Source organism: Rhinoraja longicauda, chromosome 10 (assembly GCF_053455715.1).
Source record: "Rhinoraja longicauda isolate Sanriku21f chromosome 10, sRhiLon1.1, whole genome shotgun sequence".
NCBI lineage: Eukaryota > Metazoa > Chordata > Chondrichthyes > Rajiformes > Arhynchobatidae > Rhinoraja > Rhinoraja longicauda.
Window position 1 is genome coordinate 41,377,366 of NC_135962.1, and position 17,970 is coordinate 41,395,335.

The 17,970-nt window shown below is 43.0% G+C and overlaps 1 protein-coding gene across 1 annotated transcript in view; it reads left to right on the forward strand.

Moving 5' to 3' along the window:
• The window catches only part of LOC144597668 (spermatogenesis-associated protein 7-like), a 43,368-nt gene that overhangs the window by 18,537 nt on the left and 6,861 nt on the right, over positions 1-17,970 (forward strand). The window contains 3 exon segments of the mRNA XM_078407193.1: positions 3,612-4,081; positions 9,868-9,928; positions 14,462-14,583. Coding sequence (XP_078263319.1) covers positions 3,612-4,081; positions 9,868-9,928; positions 14,462-14,583 — 653 coding nt within the window.

Consider the following 17,970-nt stretch of genomic DNA (forward strand, 5'->3'; position numbering starts at 1 on the left):
TCATTTTGTAACCACATTTCCATGATGGGTACTTGATCATAACCATTTACTTCTATTTATGCCAATAATTTTTCTCTTTTGCTGAATGCTTTTGGATAAAGTATGACTTTTTACTATTTTTCCCTGACCTATTCTAATGGAGACTCAAGACCTGCAGAAGTTTGAATTTGAAGCAAAAACAAACTGTTGGAGGATCTCAGTGAGTCAAGCAGCAACTGTGGAGGCAGAGGAGTAGTTGGTGTCTTGGATCAAAATCCTTTATCAGGACTGAAATGCACACATGTCTTAAATACAGTTGACGCAAAGTGGGTAAAATAAACCCAAACATTCAAAGTCTATGGATGGAAATGGTCAGTCTGAAAAATGATCATGATCCAAAGCGTCACTTATTCATTTTCCCCCACATATGTTGGCTGGCCTGCTGAGTTCCTCCACACTTTGTTTATTTGCACAAGATTCCAGCATCTGCAGTTTCTTGTGTTTATCAGGTATGGTTATTTCCTGATTGACTTGTGGTTATCATGACAAATTTTACTACTCTCCATTATTGCCTTTATCAATTTCTCATTTATCCCAATTTTATCTCTTCATAACTGTCCCCATACACTATTTAGTTTCAAGACTTATTTATTTATTCAACACACTATAATATTTGATTCAAACCATTTCCATTTTTCAACATTTCTTCGTAACATAAAAGGTTATTATTTTGTTACCTAGTATAACTGCTAATTTATTGTATTGTATATCTATTTGTTGTATTCTTGTGTTAATGTGTTGTGTTAAAAGCTGCATCAAGTAAGAATTGTATTGTTTTGTTCTGAATGTTTCTTGACATAAGGGCCATTTTGGCCTATCTCTGCTGGCTCAGAGCAATTCTGTTCCTCACTAATTTTCCATATAACCAATTCACCCCACATTCCCATCAAATCTCCCCAAAGTCTACCACTCACTACAGACTAGGGGCAATTTGCAGTGGCTAATTAAACTGCTCTGTTTGAAATGTATATCAACAATTTGGATGAGCATGTATAAGACATGTTTGCAGAAAAAACTAAAATAGGGGTATCATAGACTGTGATGACGGTTATCAAGAATTACAGTGGGATCTTGATCAATAGACAATAGACGCAGGAGGAGGCCATTCGGCCCTTCGAGCCAGCACCGCCATTCAATGTGATCATGGCTGATCATTCTCAATCAGTACCCTGTTCCTGCCTTCTCCCCATACCCCCTGACTCCGCTATCCTTAAGAGCTCTATCCAGCTCTCTCTTGAATGCATTCAGAGAATTGGCCTCCACTGCCTTCTGAGGCAGAGAATTCCACAGATTCACAATTCTCTGACTGAAAATGTTTTTCCTCATCTCAGTTCTAAATGGCCTACCCCTTATTCTTAAACTGTGGCCCCTTGTTCTGGACTCCCCTAACATTGGGAACATGTTTCCTGCCTCTAACGTGTCCAACCCCTTGATAATCTTATACGTTTCGATAAGATCTCCTCTCATCCTTCTAAATTCCAGTGTATACAAGCCTAGTCGCTCCAGTCTTTCAACGTATGACTCCATGTCACTACTCACAAGCTTGTTTATGGGATGTTGGAGGAAAGTTGAGCACTTGGGGAAATAAATGTAGCTCCACGGAGAGCTTACTAGCTGCATCCCTGCACCATAGTTTTCATATTAATTCCGAGATCTCTGATCTCATCGAAAGAGGATGCTAGATTCTTGTATCTTTTGGACAAGTGCAAGATCTGCAGCTCTCCATCATTGCTTTCTGTATTCCTGTATTGCCTTCTGTAACCTGCTTCAGTTATAGTCAAACCCTGCTGACCCTCTTGATTGACCAATTCCACAGTACGATCCCTCCTGGAACCAAACGTCCATGCAACTCTCTTTCTAATACATTGCATTGATCAAATCTGAAACTCTAGCTCTAGCTCCACAGATATTTCCTATGATTTAACTTGCCTTTATATGGTTAGCTTGTTAACATGGGTTTGCCAGCTTTAGCTTGTTAACTTTAGGGTTATCTTTAGCTTGTTAATATATGGGATTGCTAGCTCCAGTATGGAAGTGGATTCTTGTCTAGCTTAAGATTTATGCATACTACTTAAGGAACATTGTTTTGCTTTCCAACCCTATTTCTGCTCAGCATCCTTTTATCTCCTTTTATCTCCTATGATCATCATTTTTATTCTAAAGACTCAATTTATGTTGGTTTATAGTTATTTGGCTTTACAGTGAATATTCCTTATAAAAGTATCAGTGTTGTTTAATAAGTATGGAAACATGGCCCAAAACCTGAGTCTATCCATGTTGCATTTGCCTATAACTTGATATTATGTGTATCTTTTTTGAATAAATGATCATAGAATTTTCTGTGCATCCTCCCCCTTGAGCAGATGCTTACTCATCTCTCTTTAACCCTGTAATGTCCTTGCCTAATGGATGGCATTGCTTGTAAGGTTTCAAGCTTTCAATGTCAGTTTATTGTCACATGTACCAATTAAGGTACAGTGAAATTCGATTGACCATACAGCCATACAAAACAAAAGCAACAAGACACACAATGACATAAAAATTAACATAAACATGATGGAAGGCAATAAAGTCCAATCTCTTCCTCTTTATTTTCCCTTGGTCGGGACAGTCGAACCATCTGCAGTTGGGGCGATCGAAGCCCCCACGTCGGGGCGATCGAAGCCCCCACATCGGGGTGGTCAAACCCCCCGCGTCGGGGTGGTCGAAGCTCCCGCGTCGGGGCGGTCTCTCCTGCGGCATTGGAGCTCCCGAAGTCGGTCTCTAACCAGAGACCGCAGGCTCCCGCGGTTGGAGCTCCAAAGTTGATTCCTGACAGGGATCGCAAGCTCCGCGATGGTAAGTCCTGCAGGCTCCCATGGTTGGAGCTCCCAAAGTCAGTCTCGAGCAAATGCCGCCAACTACCCGATGTTAGGCCGCAGTGTGGATGGAGATACAATGTGGAAAAAAATTGCATATCCGTCGAGGTAAGAGATTTAAAAAAGTTTCCCCCAACCCCCCCACCCCCTCCCCCCCCCCCACAAGCTAAAGAACACTAAAACATACATTAACACGATACATTATCAAACCACAAAGAAGGAAGGGACAGACAGACTGTTGGCGAGTAATCATCTATAAAATCATGAGAGGAATAGATCGGGTAGATGCACAGAATCTCTTGCCCAGAGTAGGGGAATCGAGGACCAGAGGACATAGGTTCAAGGTGAAGGGGAAAATATTTAATAGGAATCTGAGGGGTAACTTTATCACACAAAGGATTGGTGGGTGTATGGAACAAGCTGCCAGAGGAGGTAGTTGAGGCTGGGACTATCCCAACGTTTAAGAAACAGACAGTTACATGGATGGGACAAGTTTGGAGGGATATGGACCAAGCGCAGGCAGGTGTGACAAGTGTAGCTGGGACACGTTGGCCGGTGTGGGCAAGTTGGGCCGAAGGGCCTGTTTCCACACTGTATCACTCAATGACTATGACTCTATCTAAGGAAGGACCATATATCAGAATGTTTCTTTGGGGAACTACTTTGCAAATAACATTTTCACATTCTCAATATGTTTTCAATTTTTGTTCACAGAATCGTTCCATACTAGAGCATGATGATGGCACCAGATGCTTAACTAATGGTTGCATAACTCCCAACCAAACCATTGTCTCTTCTCAAGAGTTCTCAATATTGCCATCCGGTCGCAGTTTTGATAAGGAAACTGCTCAGAAAATATTTACGACGTGCTATTCAGACTTGAGCCCCAGAACCTCAGCATCTTATCAACAACATTATAAAACTTTCTACAGCTCATCGGCAAGCTTGGCAAACAATCAGCATTACTACAGAACATTTCAGGATCCACAACAGAAAACATACAGTGGTGATGTATTGGACAAACATGCTCACCACTTTACCAATGGACAACGATTCAGTCCACGCATTTTAAAGAAAGAAGCAGAGTCTTTTTTGGCCCATTATAGGTATTACACTCCTGTGAAAAAGAAAAAACTCTCCAAAAGGAATCTAGTGACACAAGAAACACAGACTGATTTTAACAGGTACAGTGAATTCCTGCCAACAAACAGTAGTTGTTTCAGGATTTTTTTTGCTGCAGAGAACACCTATGACTTGATGTTTGATTTCAGTTTGCAAGTATTAGTTATATTTATAGTTAAAACCTAGAAACAAAATATATTTCCATTAGAGAAGTAGGGAAGGTACAGTGGAGCAACAGTAGAGTTGCTACCTTACAGCACCAGAAATCCGGGATATGTGATTTGCACGTTCTCCGTGTGACCGGAGCTCTGGTTTCCTCCCGCATTCCAAAGATGTGCAGGTTTGTAAGTTAGTTGGTTTCTGTAAATTGTCCCTAGCGTGTAGGATAGAACTAGTGTATGGGTGATTATTCATAAGTTCATGTGATAGGAGCAGAATTAGGCCATTTGGCCCATCAAGTCCACTCCACCATTCAATAATGGCAGATCTATCTCTCCCTCCCAACCCCATTCTCCTGCCTTCTCCCCATAACCTGCGATCACCATTCCTCAGGGTCTGTGTCTAGTCAATGGGTGAATGAGAGTGGTTACAGTGCACCCGTGGTCAGGATGGAACCCGGGTCTCTGGGTACGTGGTATGGGAATGTAGGAGTTGTGAAATTTAGAGCAGGGGGATGAGCCCAGCAGGTCAGGCTGGGTCTGCCCTGCACAGTTGGCGCGGACTCGGTGGGCCAAAGGGCCTGTTTCCATGCTGTATCTTTAAACTAAACTACGTACTTTCAAACTAAGTTGCACTTTCAGAGAAAGTTAAAAGTTTTAAATTATTCTTCCATAGATACATAGACAATAGGTGCAGTAGGCCATTCGGCCCTCTCGAGACAGCACCGCCTTTCAATGTGATCATGGCTGATCATCCACAATCAGTACCCCGTTCCTGCCTTCTCTCCATTACTCTCGATTCCACTAGCCCTAAGAGCTCTATCTTGAATGTATCCAGTGAATCGGCCTCCATTGCCTTCTGAAGCAGAGAATTCCACAAATTCACAACTTTCTGTGTGAAAAAGATTTTTCTTATCTCAGTTCTAAATGGCCTACCCCTTATTCTTAAAGTGTGGCCCCTGGTTCTGGACTCCCCCAACATCGGGAACATGTTTTCTGCATCTAGCATGTCCAATCCCTTAATAATTTTATATATTTCTATAAGATCCCCTCTCATCCTAAATTCCAGTGAATACAAGCTCCATTCTTTTATCATATGACAGTTCCGCCATCCCGGGAATTTACCTTGTGAACCCACGCTGCACTCCCTCAATAGCAAGAATGTCCTTCCTCAAATTAGGTAAGAGGAAATCCTTTCTCTTTTCCCAGAAAACAAGCAGTTTCATTGTCACCTATTGTATGAAGTTATAATATTGAAAAAAATTCCACCTCAATTCCAGTGAATGAAAATTTCATGCCATTTGATGACATGAAGGGAATGGTATCCTTTTTAATTTTGAACCCTGATTCCAGTCCTTAAGCAAAATGTAAGTTCTACTTCAAATCTAACTCCTGAATTGGTGGAATAAAATTGAGAGATTTCAGTGAGGAACAATCCCACCACTTTCATTATATATGAAACTGCAGTGGATGGAATGGATTAACTCATTTGCACTAGGTAAAATGAAGTTCCATCATCAAGTAAGTGCAAAATGTACAAATTGTCTATTATCTCAATTATTTGCTGAAAAAATATTTATTTGGATTAGAATTCTTAAAGAAACCTCTTGTCTGATTACTTGAAACCAGACTCTTGTTTAGAATTAGGTTTGCCACTTCTTTTACTAAGTATCTGTAGCATAAAAATAATTATTTCAGCTCAGTAGACACACACTGATGTTTAGACTCAAGAGATATATAAATATCCCAAGCTGCAAAAAAAAAGTACTGGAGGAACTAAGCAGGCCAGGCAGCACCTGTGGAGAGAAATGGATGGATGCCATTTCTAATTCAGACCAAGAACATTGTCTGTCAAGATTCAAGATTCAAGATAGCTTTATTGTCATCCACATTGAACGAAATTCAGTCACCCACAGTCCAACAACAAAAGCATCAAAATAGGCATTAAAATTACACAACCCCCAAAACACACAAAAGAAACATCCATCAAGAAAACATCCATCACAGTGAGTCTCCTCCAGTCCTCTCCTCACTGTGATGGAAGGCCACAATGTCTTTTCCCTTCTCCTGCTGTCCTCTCCCACGGTCAGGTTGTTGTGGTTGCAGGCCGCGCCGGACGGTCCGCAGCGGGCCGAGCCTAAGGCGAGTCGCAGCCGCTCCCGCAGCCTCCGAAGACGGCCGGCTCCGCCGATGATAAATCCGATCCGGGGCGGGCGAACACGCTGCTGCTGCCGCTGTTGCTGCACGCCGGGGCGTCGTGGCTCCCGACATTGAAGCCCCTGCCCAGCAGAGAAATATCCCGCGGCCTATTTTAGGCCGCGCCGGACGGTGAAATGTCCGCGACCCAAGCCCCGCGATCCGGGGCGGGCAAACACGCTGCCGCTGCCGGAGCTCCTGATGTCGGCATCCACGCGGCCCGACCCTAAGGCAAGTCGCAGCTGCTCCCGCAGCCTCCGAAGACGGCCGGCTCCGGAGATGGTAAGTCCGGTCCGCGGGCTCTGCGAACCGGAGCCCTGGAGGCCGACAGCTCCAGGAGTTGGGCCGATGGTAGGCTGCAGCAGGAACGGAGACACGGCCCAGAAAACAAAGGTCGGGTCTCCGTTCGGAAGGGACACCTATTTACAATTTCACAGTTCCCCCCCTCCCCCCCACATACACACATAGTACACAAACACAAAAACACATCACAACTACAATTAAGACAAAAAAACAACAAAAACACAAAGACAAATGGACCGCAGGTAAGCCGCAGCTGCTATGGCAGCGCCGCCATTGCTCTTCATAGCTACCTGGCCTGGTGTGTTCGTCCAGTGGGTTTTTTTTGCTCAACATTCCAGCATTTGCAGAATCTAGTATTCCAGGCTGCTCTAGAGGGCAAGGCAAGAGATTGCTGTGGCTCTGGGATTTTCAAATTCTTTCTGGCCTGCGAATTGCTTAGATGGCGGGACAATGGTGGCAAATGTGGTAACAATATTCAAAAAAGGCAGCAGGCACAAGCCAGGTAATTGCAGGCTGATGAGTATAACATCAATCGTATGAAAATTATCAGAAACATTTCTGAGGGACAGATTTAATCTGCAATTGGAGTGGAGTGGGGTTACTCTCTGTAAGGAAAAACTCCATCTAACTCATTTGACTGATTTTTTGAGAAGGTGACTTGTGTGTCACAGAGGATAGTGCATAGGGGAAATGTACATGGATTTTGCTAAGGCCGACAAGGGGATTGGTGAGAAAGATAGCAGCCCATGGGATCTAGGGCTGATGCTGGATACTCAGCAAGTTAGACCACATCTGTGGGATGTGAAACAGTTACAGTTGATGTTAAAGACCGTTCATCAGAACTGAAAAAGAAGCCTGTTAAGTTGTAGACAAAATAAGTTTGTTAAATTACACAGAAGCTGGGGGAGGACAAAAGTCTCTGCTAAGATAAAAAAACAGGGTGACTATGGAGATAAGGTGCAAAAAATAATAATCTGGTCAATGAGTGAATGGGAACAGTTCAAAAGTGAGTTATTCACAAAATGCTGGAGTAACTCAGCAGGTCAGGCAGCATCTCGGGAGAGAAGGAATGGGTGACGTTTCGGGTCGAGACCCTTGTTCAGACTGATGTCAGGGGGGCGAGACAAAGGAAGGATATAGGTGGAGACAGGAAGATAGAGGGAGATCTGGGAAGGAGGATGGGAAGGGAGGGACAGAGGAACTATCTAAAGTTGGAGAAGTCGATGTTCATACCACTGGGCTGCAAACTGCCCAGGCGAAATATGAGGTGCTGTTCCTCCAATTTCCGGTGGGCCTCACTATGGCACTGGAGGAGGCCCATGACAGAAAGGTCAGACTGGGAATGGGAGGGGGAGTTGAAGTGCTCGGCCACCGGGAGATCAGTTTGTTTAATGCGGACCGAGCGCAGGTGTTCAGCGAAGCGATCGCCGAGCCTGCGCTTGGTTTCGCCGATGTAAATAAGTTGACATCTAGAGCAGCGGATGCAATAGATGAGGTTGGAGAAGGTGCAGGTGAACCTTTGTCTCACCTGGAAAGATTGTTTGGGTCCTTGGATGGAGTTGAGGGGGGAGGTAAAGGGACAGGTGTTGCATCTCGTGCGGTTGCAGGGGAAAGTGCCCGGGGTTGGGGTGGTTTGGGTAGGAAGGGACGAGTGGACCAGGGAGTTACGGAGGGAACGGTCTCTGCGGAACGCAGAGAGGGGAGGGGATGGGAAGATATGGCCACTGGTGGGGTCCCTTTGTAGGTGACGGAAATGTTGGTGGATGATATGTTGGATCCGCTGGCTGGTGGGGTGGAAGGTGAGAACGAGGGGGATTCTGTCTTTGTTGCGAGTGGGGGGAGAAGAGCAAGAGCGGAGCTGCGGGATGTAGAAGAGACCCTAGTGAGAGCCTCATCTATAATGGAGGAGGGGAAGCCCCGTTTCCTGAAGAACGAGGACATCTCGGAAGCCCTAGTGTGAAACACCTCATCCCGGGCGCAGATGCGGCATAGACGGAGGAATTGGGAGTAGGGGATAGACTTTTTGCAGGGGACCGGGTGGGAAGAAGTGTAGTCCAGATAGCTGTGCGAGTCAGTGGGTTTATAGTAAATGTCCGTCACTAGTCTGTCTCCTGTGATGGAGTTGGTGAGGTCCAGAAATGGGAGGGAGATGTCGGAGATAGTCCAGGTACATTTAAGGGCAGGATGGAAATTGGAGGTGAAGTCAGTGAGTTCTGCATGGGTGCAAGGGGTAGCACCAATGCAGTCGTCGATGTAGCGGAGGTAGAGTTCGGGGATGGGGCCAGTGTACGTCTGGAACAGGGATTGTTCGACGTGCCCGACAAAGAGGCAGGCGTAGCTAGGGCCCATGCGAGTGCCCATAGCTACGCCTCTGGTTTGGAGGAAGTGGGAGGAGTCAAAGGAGAAGTTGTTGAGGGTAAGAACCAGCTCTGCTAGGCGGAGGAGAGTGTTGGTCGATGGGGATTGGCTGGTTCTACGGTCGAGGAAGAAACAGAGGGCTTCGAGACCATCCTTGTGGGGGATGGAAGTGTAAAGTGACTGGATATCCATGGTGAAGATGAGGGAGTGGGGGCCTGGGAACTGGAAGTTATCGAGGAGTTGGAGAGCGTGTGAGGTGCCTTGGACGTAGGTGGGGAGGGATTTAACCAGGGGGGATAGGATGGAGTCGAGGTAGGTAGAGATAAGATCGGTGGGGCATGAGCAGGCAGAGACAATGGGTCTGCCGGGACAGTTCTGTTTGTGGATTTTGGCTAGTTCAAAAGTGAGAACCTGGACAAAGAATGGAGGAGTTGTGAAATGCAGAGGAGGAAGGTGTATTGGCAGTTCAGGCTGGGCATGTCCTCCATTCACAGAGATTAAAAAAAGTGTAAAAGGAAAAGAAAGGGAGAAGTAAAATTGATATAACAGATGGATGAATTAATACAAACAGAGAAATCGAGTAACTTGAATTTTTAGAATTCAATATTGAGTCCAGAAGGTTGTAGCATGCTAAGACAAAAGATGAGCTTCTGTTTTTTAAGCTTTCATTGTGTCTCATTGTAGCAGGGCAGCAGGCCACAGACTGATTGGTCGGTGAGAGTGGGATGGAGAATTAAAGCAAGCAAAATGACAAACTTAAAGATTTAAGATTCATTTATTCACTTTTAGCTAATGCTGTTCAAGCTGTTAAACTTACATTTTGTAATTCATAGCTCTCAAGATGTATCATCACTGGAAAACAAGAGATGTTGTCCACACTTGACCTCATCACAGGTTAGATGATAAGAAGTTTAGCATTCCAGGCAAACTTAGATGTTGCAGTGAAAAAAAAAGCTTTACAGTACTCATGTGAAATGTAATGTCTAATTATTTGACACACGGTATAGATGAAGCATTCACCAATCAGTGATGAGTTATTCTTGATCTTCATATTTTAAATGATAATGATTTTTATTTAAATTGAAACTTCAAAATTAAATGTAATATTTATCAATTTTACAAGGTTCTGCAAGTATCCGTTGTTTGTGAAATCCAGTCTATGGGTGTGAAAGCAATACGCTCATCAGCACCTTCAGCGAAGTGCTATGAATGATCCTTATCAGCCAACATCTGCAATTCCACCATAACCACAAATGACATTCTTCAGCCAGTTTGAATCACTCCATGTGATATCAAAACATGATTGTGTGCATTGGCACAGCAAATGATCTGTATTAGTGTCCTAGTGCTGAAGACTAACTGTGCTCTAGAACTAATAGAACTGGTCACTCCATTAACCAAGCTGCATTGCTGTACCAGTATTGAAATTGCATCCTTCTCTCCAGTTCTGAGGGCTCTGAGGTGTATGTTAAATTCTAGAAGGGATTTTAAAGTTTGTCGTAGGTGGCAGGATTTACTTGATGAGGTATGTGGAGTGCCGTGCACTCTTTCTGCTGTCGAAAGATGGGCTCCGCATCCGTTGTAGAGACTTAAGAGCTCCTCTGCCTTCGTAGATACTCCTCCATTTTAATCAGTCACAGGCCTCGGATTCCTGAGTATATTACCTACTTTGAAGTATTTTCTGGTCTTCCTGGAAATGTTTTGTTGTCTTGTAGCTCGGAGTACACATTCCAGGGGTCTGTGATTAGATGTATGGATAATGTGGTCCACCCACCAGAATTGATTGTGTTTGATTTGAGTGTCTAGATGCTGGATATGTTGGCCTGGGAGAGGACTCTGGCATTAGCTTACCAATTGGTAATAAATTTGAAGGATTTTGCAGAGACAACATTGTGGTTCTTCAGTCCTTTGAGGTGACAACAGTAGTGAGAGGATTCAGCAAAGAGGAAGGTGAAATTCGACTGCAAATTTCCATAAGTAAAGAGGAGGTAGTCAGTGCCTTCGCAGACTTAAATGTGGATAAATTCCCTGAACCTGATAAGATTTATCCCAGGCTGCTATGGGATGAAGGGAATAGTTTGTTGGGGCTCTGGTCACAAGTGAGCTACCAGATAATTCAAGGGACAGCAGGAAAAATCATAGGTAATTATTGACTTGTGAGTCAAACAGGGAAGATAACTGAACAATTATGGGACATGATTAATGATAACTTTGTGGCTTTGTCATGGGCAGAATCTGTCTGATCAATCTAAAGGAATTTTTTGAAGAGGCAACAAAATATATTGGTGAAGGCAATGCAGTGGATGTGGTTTACATGGACTTCAGTAAGACCTTTGACAAGGCCCCACATGTTTGTAGTTTGGGGCCCATGGGATCTAAGGCCATGGGAATTCAGAGGCAGAGGGTGATGGTTGAGGGTTGATTTGTGATTGGACGACTGTGGACTAGTGGCATTCCACAGGGATAGTTAATGAAATCCTTGCTGCTTCAAATTTCCAAATAATTTAATGTGGACGTAGGAGGCACGATCAGTAAGTTCGCAGATTACATGAAGATAGATGGAATAGTTGACAGTATGGAGGGAAGTATTAGACTACAAGTTGATATTTGTGTGTTGGTAAAATGGCTATAGAAATGGTAGATGGTGATTAATCCAGATGACTGTGAAGTGATGCATTTGGGGAATACTAATGAGATTTGGACATCATGCTTAGTTTTGAATGGAGCAGAGGGTCCATTCAAGTACATAGTATAGCAGAGGAACAGGCCCTACAACCCACAAAAGACACAAAAAAAGCTGGAGTAAATCAGCGGGACAGGCAGCATCTCTGGAGAGTAGGAATGGGTACCGTTTCGGGTCGAGACCCTTCTACCCACAATTTCGGTGTTGAACACGATGCTAAGTTAAACTAATCTCCTCTGTGTCTGCATGTTATCCATATCCTTCCATTCCTTGCATATCCATGTGCCTATCTCAAAACCTGCTAAACAGCACTATCATATCAGTTTCCACCACCACATCTGGCAGCGCTTTCCAGGCATTTACCATTTTGTGTAAACAAAACGCGCCACACATCTTTCAACGTTTCCCTGACTGAAGTTTTACCTCTAGTCTTCATTTCTACCCTGAGAAAAATGTTCTGACTGTCTACCCTATCTATACCTCTCATAATTTTATATGCTTCAATCAGATCTCACCTCAATGTCTGACGCTCCACAGAAAAAAAATCGATGTTTGTCCAACCTCTCCATTTAGCTAATACTCTCTAAACCAGGCAGCATTCTGCTAAACCACTTCTGCAACATTTCCAAAGCCTCTACATCCTTCCTGTGATATGGCGACCAGAACTGCACGCAATACTCTAAATGCGACCAAATTCAAGTTTTATAAAGCTGTAACATGACTTCTTAACACTTTTACTCAATGCCTAACCAATGAAGGCAGGCCTACCATATACCTTCTTTATCACTCTGTTTACTTGTAGTGCCACTTTCCGGGAGCTATGGACTTGGACCCCGAGATCCCTCTGTGCATCAATGCTGTTAAGAATCTTACCATTAATTGTATACTTTCCTCTTACATTCAATCTTCCAAAGTGTTTAGTTTAGTTTAGTTTAGTTTAAAGGTGCAGCTTGAAACAGATCCTTCAGCCCACTGAGACCATGCCAACCCATTCACATGAGTTCTATTTTTCCCACTGTCTGATTCATTCCCGACACATTAGGGGCAATTTACCAAGGCAAATTAATCTACAAAACTGCACGTCTTTGGGATGTGGGAGGAAACTAGAGCACACGGATGAAACCCACGTAGTCACAGGGAGAATGTGAACATTCCACACAGACAGCACCCAAGGTCAGAATCAAACCCAGGTCTCTGGTCTTGTGAGGCAGCAGCTCTACCACTGCACCCTGACACCTCACATTTGCTTGGATTAAACTTCAAAGATTCTTGCAGGTGGCAGTGCAGGTAAATAACATGGTTAAGTAGGCATATGGGATGCATGTCTTCATTAGAGGGCGAATTGAATATAAGAGCAGGGACTCTAACTTTATAAAACCTTGTTCAGACCTCAACTGGAGTACTGGGTGCAGCTCTGGTCACCACACTTTAGGAAAGATGGGATAGTGCTGAAGAGGAGATTCACCATTATGTTGCCTGAGATAGGGCTTTTTAGTGATGAGGAGAGACTGGGGAGACTGCGTATGTTTTCCCTGGAGTGGAGGAGGTTAAGAAGGGACATTATTGAGCCATATAAAACGATGAGGGGTATAGATAGGATAGACTGCGGGAACCTCTACCTCCTATCAGAGGTAGATAAAAATGGAGGACATAAATTTAGGGTAAGGGGCAAGAGGTGATCAGAGGGGGACCTTTTTTGAGAGTGATTAGTACACTGATAGAATAGTAGAAGCAGAGTAGTGACTGCATTTAAGAAGTGTCAAGACAAGCACTTGAATTGTCCAAGCATATACGGCTGTGGGTCAAGTGCTGGAAGGATTCCCATGGTTGATGTGGAGGCGATGGGACGAATAGCCCGCTTCCACATGTTAGTACACATTTTACAACTTGAACATAAAAGGAGGCGGAATGTTCAGACTTGCTACGAACTGCAAGGCAAATGATAGGGTGCCAATGAAATACCCTCTAGTTCATTCAATCGCTGAATAAACTCAAGAAAGTAAGGTTTTTGGGTGTTATTGAAATCAAGAAGTATGGAATAAGTGCGGGAAAGTGCCACAGTAGTAAAAAATTAAGACAGGATCTTTTAAAATTATGAAACAGGCATAGCCCCTGCATCTATTTCTTGAATTTTTAAATTCTAATAATCTTATGAAACTAAGCATGAGTCTGAATGAAGTAATCCTGTTTATCAATGACTGCACCACTACCATAAAACATTAACTCGCTTCACCACTATCATATTGTGCTACAGATCTGTTCAATCTGCAAAGTACACACAGAAACTAGCAGGCTTACAACCTTCTAAAATCTGCAATCTTCATTGCTTGACAAGGATTTTTTAGATATATGAAAATACCATGAGCACCAATTCCTCTAAGTTATTCAATATGCTATCTTGGACATGTAACACTGTACCATCATTTTCACTGAGTCAGAATCCTAGAACTCCCCACCTTTGCAACAAATGTGGTATTATCTTCACCATGGAGGCTTCAAAGCCGTCCACCGCTTTTTCAAGGCCAATCTGTAATTGGTAACAAACTGTGACCTTACCCCTATCCCTATATCCCTATATCTGCAGAATGAGTTTTAAAATGTGTTTTTATTTTCATTTTGGATTTACTGGACATGTTATTTATTAACATCAATTTTACGAGTACTGACTGATAAAATAGTATGATGATATTTTATAGTATATTGTATTCATTAGGACTATAAGATGTGTTATTTTGTTCTAATAGCCTGAATATGATAAACAGACGTGCTCTGAATACGAAGAGGGCATTAATGACTACCCACTTAATTTGGATTGTGAAAAGTTACAAGAATGTTTTGAATGTCCTTATCACAACTATGCTCCAAGGTAATAAAAAGGAACTGTAGATGATGGTTTGTACCATAAATAGACACAAAATGCAAGAGTAACTCAGTGGGACAGGCAAAATCTCTGCAGAAAATGGACAGGTGATGTTTCGGTTGGAACCCTTCTTCAGACCATACACATAGATCCATATGCAAAGAAATGGGATTTAGTGCTTACTTCTTCTTTAACCTGTTTTCTTTCTTTTCCTTTCTCTTCCATTATTTCTTTGTTCTCTTTCTTTTCTCCTTGCCCATCAAATTATTCCTGTGACCTCCAAGTTCTACTATTGGCCATGCTATTATCTAATCCTAACCCTAATGCATTCACCTGAGGTGTTTCTAAATCTGCTCAATAATCACACAACAGCATTACAATTCCTTAATTTTGTGTTAGTTTTTCAAGAAGAAATTACATTTATTTCAATTTTAAGAACATTCTTTTTTACTTCACTTTTCCCAAACTAAATGATATAGTAATCAACATAGTAAGCAGAATCACAACTGCTCCCTGTAGCCTATTGAGGACCCGTTCAGTTGACTGAGTGAATTTGTATCTTGTACAATCACGGATTGAAAAATGATACAATTTTCAAATAGTACCTCAAAAAGCAGAAATTGATACCGTCACTTTCTCAAAATATGTTTGTTTGATAAATTGGTTTGGCCAATTCTCGACTGCATAAGTGAAATTGCAACACTGTAAAACAAAACTTAAAAAAGAATACATGAACCTATAAAGAGAGGGGAAATTGTGCAACCATATTTCAGAAGAACGTATCCATATCGGAACAAAGCAAAACACAACCATAACAGATAAATGTTCTGCACAAAGTCAGAAATGCTAAAAAATGTGTTTAATATCTTCAGAATAAATTAATCTTATTCGATATCGCTAACTCTTGAGATATGCTGAACAGCATTAGAAACTAATATTCTTTGAAGAAACGCAAACGGTGTGTAGGGAAATGGCGTTTTAATTGATGGAATCCCTCAATTAGCTTAATATAAGTTGGGAAGAGTTAAAGTTCTTGGATGTTTTGCATGTGTTAAAGAAGCCTAGGAATATTTTTTTGATAGATCACAGAAACACAGATAGAGCGCAGATTGGAGCAATGGTAATGACACCACTGAGATGATAACATTTTCAAATAAACATAGCACAAAAAGTAAGGAAATTTGTGTTTGGTAGATTATTTCGTTGTTGTAACAATGCTTCTTGGCAATAAATCTTATACCGTTGGAAAGCCTGTTTATTTCCCTTTTAAATGGTGCCACATTTGTAAGGAACATGCATTTGTGGGATGAGCAGCAGAGCTGAGTATATGGGTTGCGCCCATGAAAAATTTGCCAAATCTTCTCCGCCAATGCCAAACAGCTTATTCTGCTGTTGCTATTGACTCTTGTTTTGAGCTTCTGGTACCCCCAGGTGCTGACAATCAGGTGCCTGATTGGCACCTGATTGGCAGCATCTGTGAGCATGGGCCCTGCTACAGTGGTCAGTAGGTGTCTGCTCCAAGAATCAGCATGCCACGTTTGACTGATCTGGATAGGGCCCGTGCGATAGAGCAACTTCAAGCTGGTGTTCCGCAAAACCAAGTTGCGGCATTATTTGGAGTGAGCCCTAGTACCATCTCCAAAGTGAAGGCCAAGTTCCATATAACGGGGGATGTCAGAGACAGGCCGCGAAGTGGGCGTCCCAAGAAGACGACACCCGAAGAAGACCGTTTCCTCACCCTGTCAGCACTTAGGAACCGTAGGCTGTCTTCTACAGATTTGCAGTCAAGGTTTGCAGGACGATATGGCCGACGGCTCTCTGCCCAGACAATTCGGAACAGACTGCACGCAGCCGATCTCCGGTCTCATAGGGCTGCCAGGAGGCCTGCCATGACTGCCCTTCACCGTCAGGCCCGTTTGCGCTGGTGTCGGCAACACGTGCACTGGAACCTGAACATGTGGAGGAACGTTATGTTCAGCGATGAGTCCAGATTCTGCCTACGGCAGTTGGATCATAGGGTCAAAGTGTGAAGAAGACGCGGAGAACGCTATGCTGATTGCTGCACCGATAGAGTAAAATCTTTTGGTGGAGGCAGTGTGATGGTGTGGGGCGGCATCTCCCTCACTGGAAAAACGAGGCTTGTCATCATTGGAGGCAATCTCAATGCAGAGAGATATCGAAATGAGATTCTGCAACCAGTGGCAATCCCATATCTCCACAGTCTGGGACCGAACTCTATCCTCCAAGATGACAATGCTCGCCCCCACAGAGCAGGGTTTCTCAGAGACTACCTCCAGAATTTGGGAGTGGAGAGGATGGAATGGCCTGCCAGCAGTCCTGACCTCAACCCCATTGAACACTTGTGGGATCAGCTTGGGCGTGCTGTTCGTGCCAGAGTGACCAACACAACCACGTTGGCTGACTTGCGACAAAAGCTAGTTGAGGAATGGGATGCCATCCCACAACAGTGTGTGACCAGGCTGGTGACCAGCATGAGGAGGAGGTGCCAGGCTGTTGTGGCTGTGTATGGTTCTTCCACACGCTACTGAGGCTCCTGTTTATTAAATGAATAAATTGTTAAATTGCCAATATGTCTTGTTTCTTCAGACTTCAATCATCCAATCCACCAAACAACACCGAACAAGAGTCAATGGCAGAATAAGCTGTTTGGCATTGGCAGAGAAGATTTGGCAGATTTTTCATGGGCGCAACCCATATACTCAGCTCTGCTGCTCATCCCACAAATGCATGTTCCTTACAAATGTGGCACCATTTAAAAGGGAAATAAACAGGCTTTCCAACGGTATAAGATTTATTGCCAAGAAGCATTGTTACAACAAAGAAATAATCTACCAAACACAAATTTCCTTACTTTTTGTGCTATGTTTTTAGATGAAATGTATTCAAACCTAGGAAGCAAATGCTTTAATTAAAAAATTAAATTCAGTGAAAATTTGTCACAAACTGCAGCTGTCATGAGATATGTCTGAAACAGTCAAGCATGGTCTTCAGTATTAGTGCTTTACCCAGTTCTTGGTACCATCGGAAAAGTTAGACCGTGTGATGGTAGATCATTATTAAAAATAATCCAGGACAACAGGACCTTTTATTGTGTTCATTGCTCTGCACCGTGGCAAAAGTAATTATTTGCATCTTGCCAATCTGTTCTGAACATTAGAGATTTCAATCTTAAGGGGAAGTTTCTTGTGCCTAGATAAAAGTAATCATCCATTGTGTTCTATGTTTTAAAGATCTCTTTACCTTCAATATACTTAAAAAGATCTTCCTAAAATTCTTGAGTAAAATATGAACTTAGTTTAGATGGGAGTTTTGTAGGAGACTTTGAACCCGAAGGTAACAAAATTGTACATAAGGGTTTTTTGTTCATTAAAT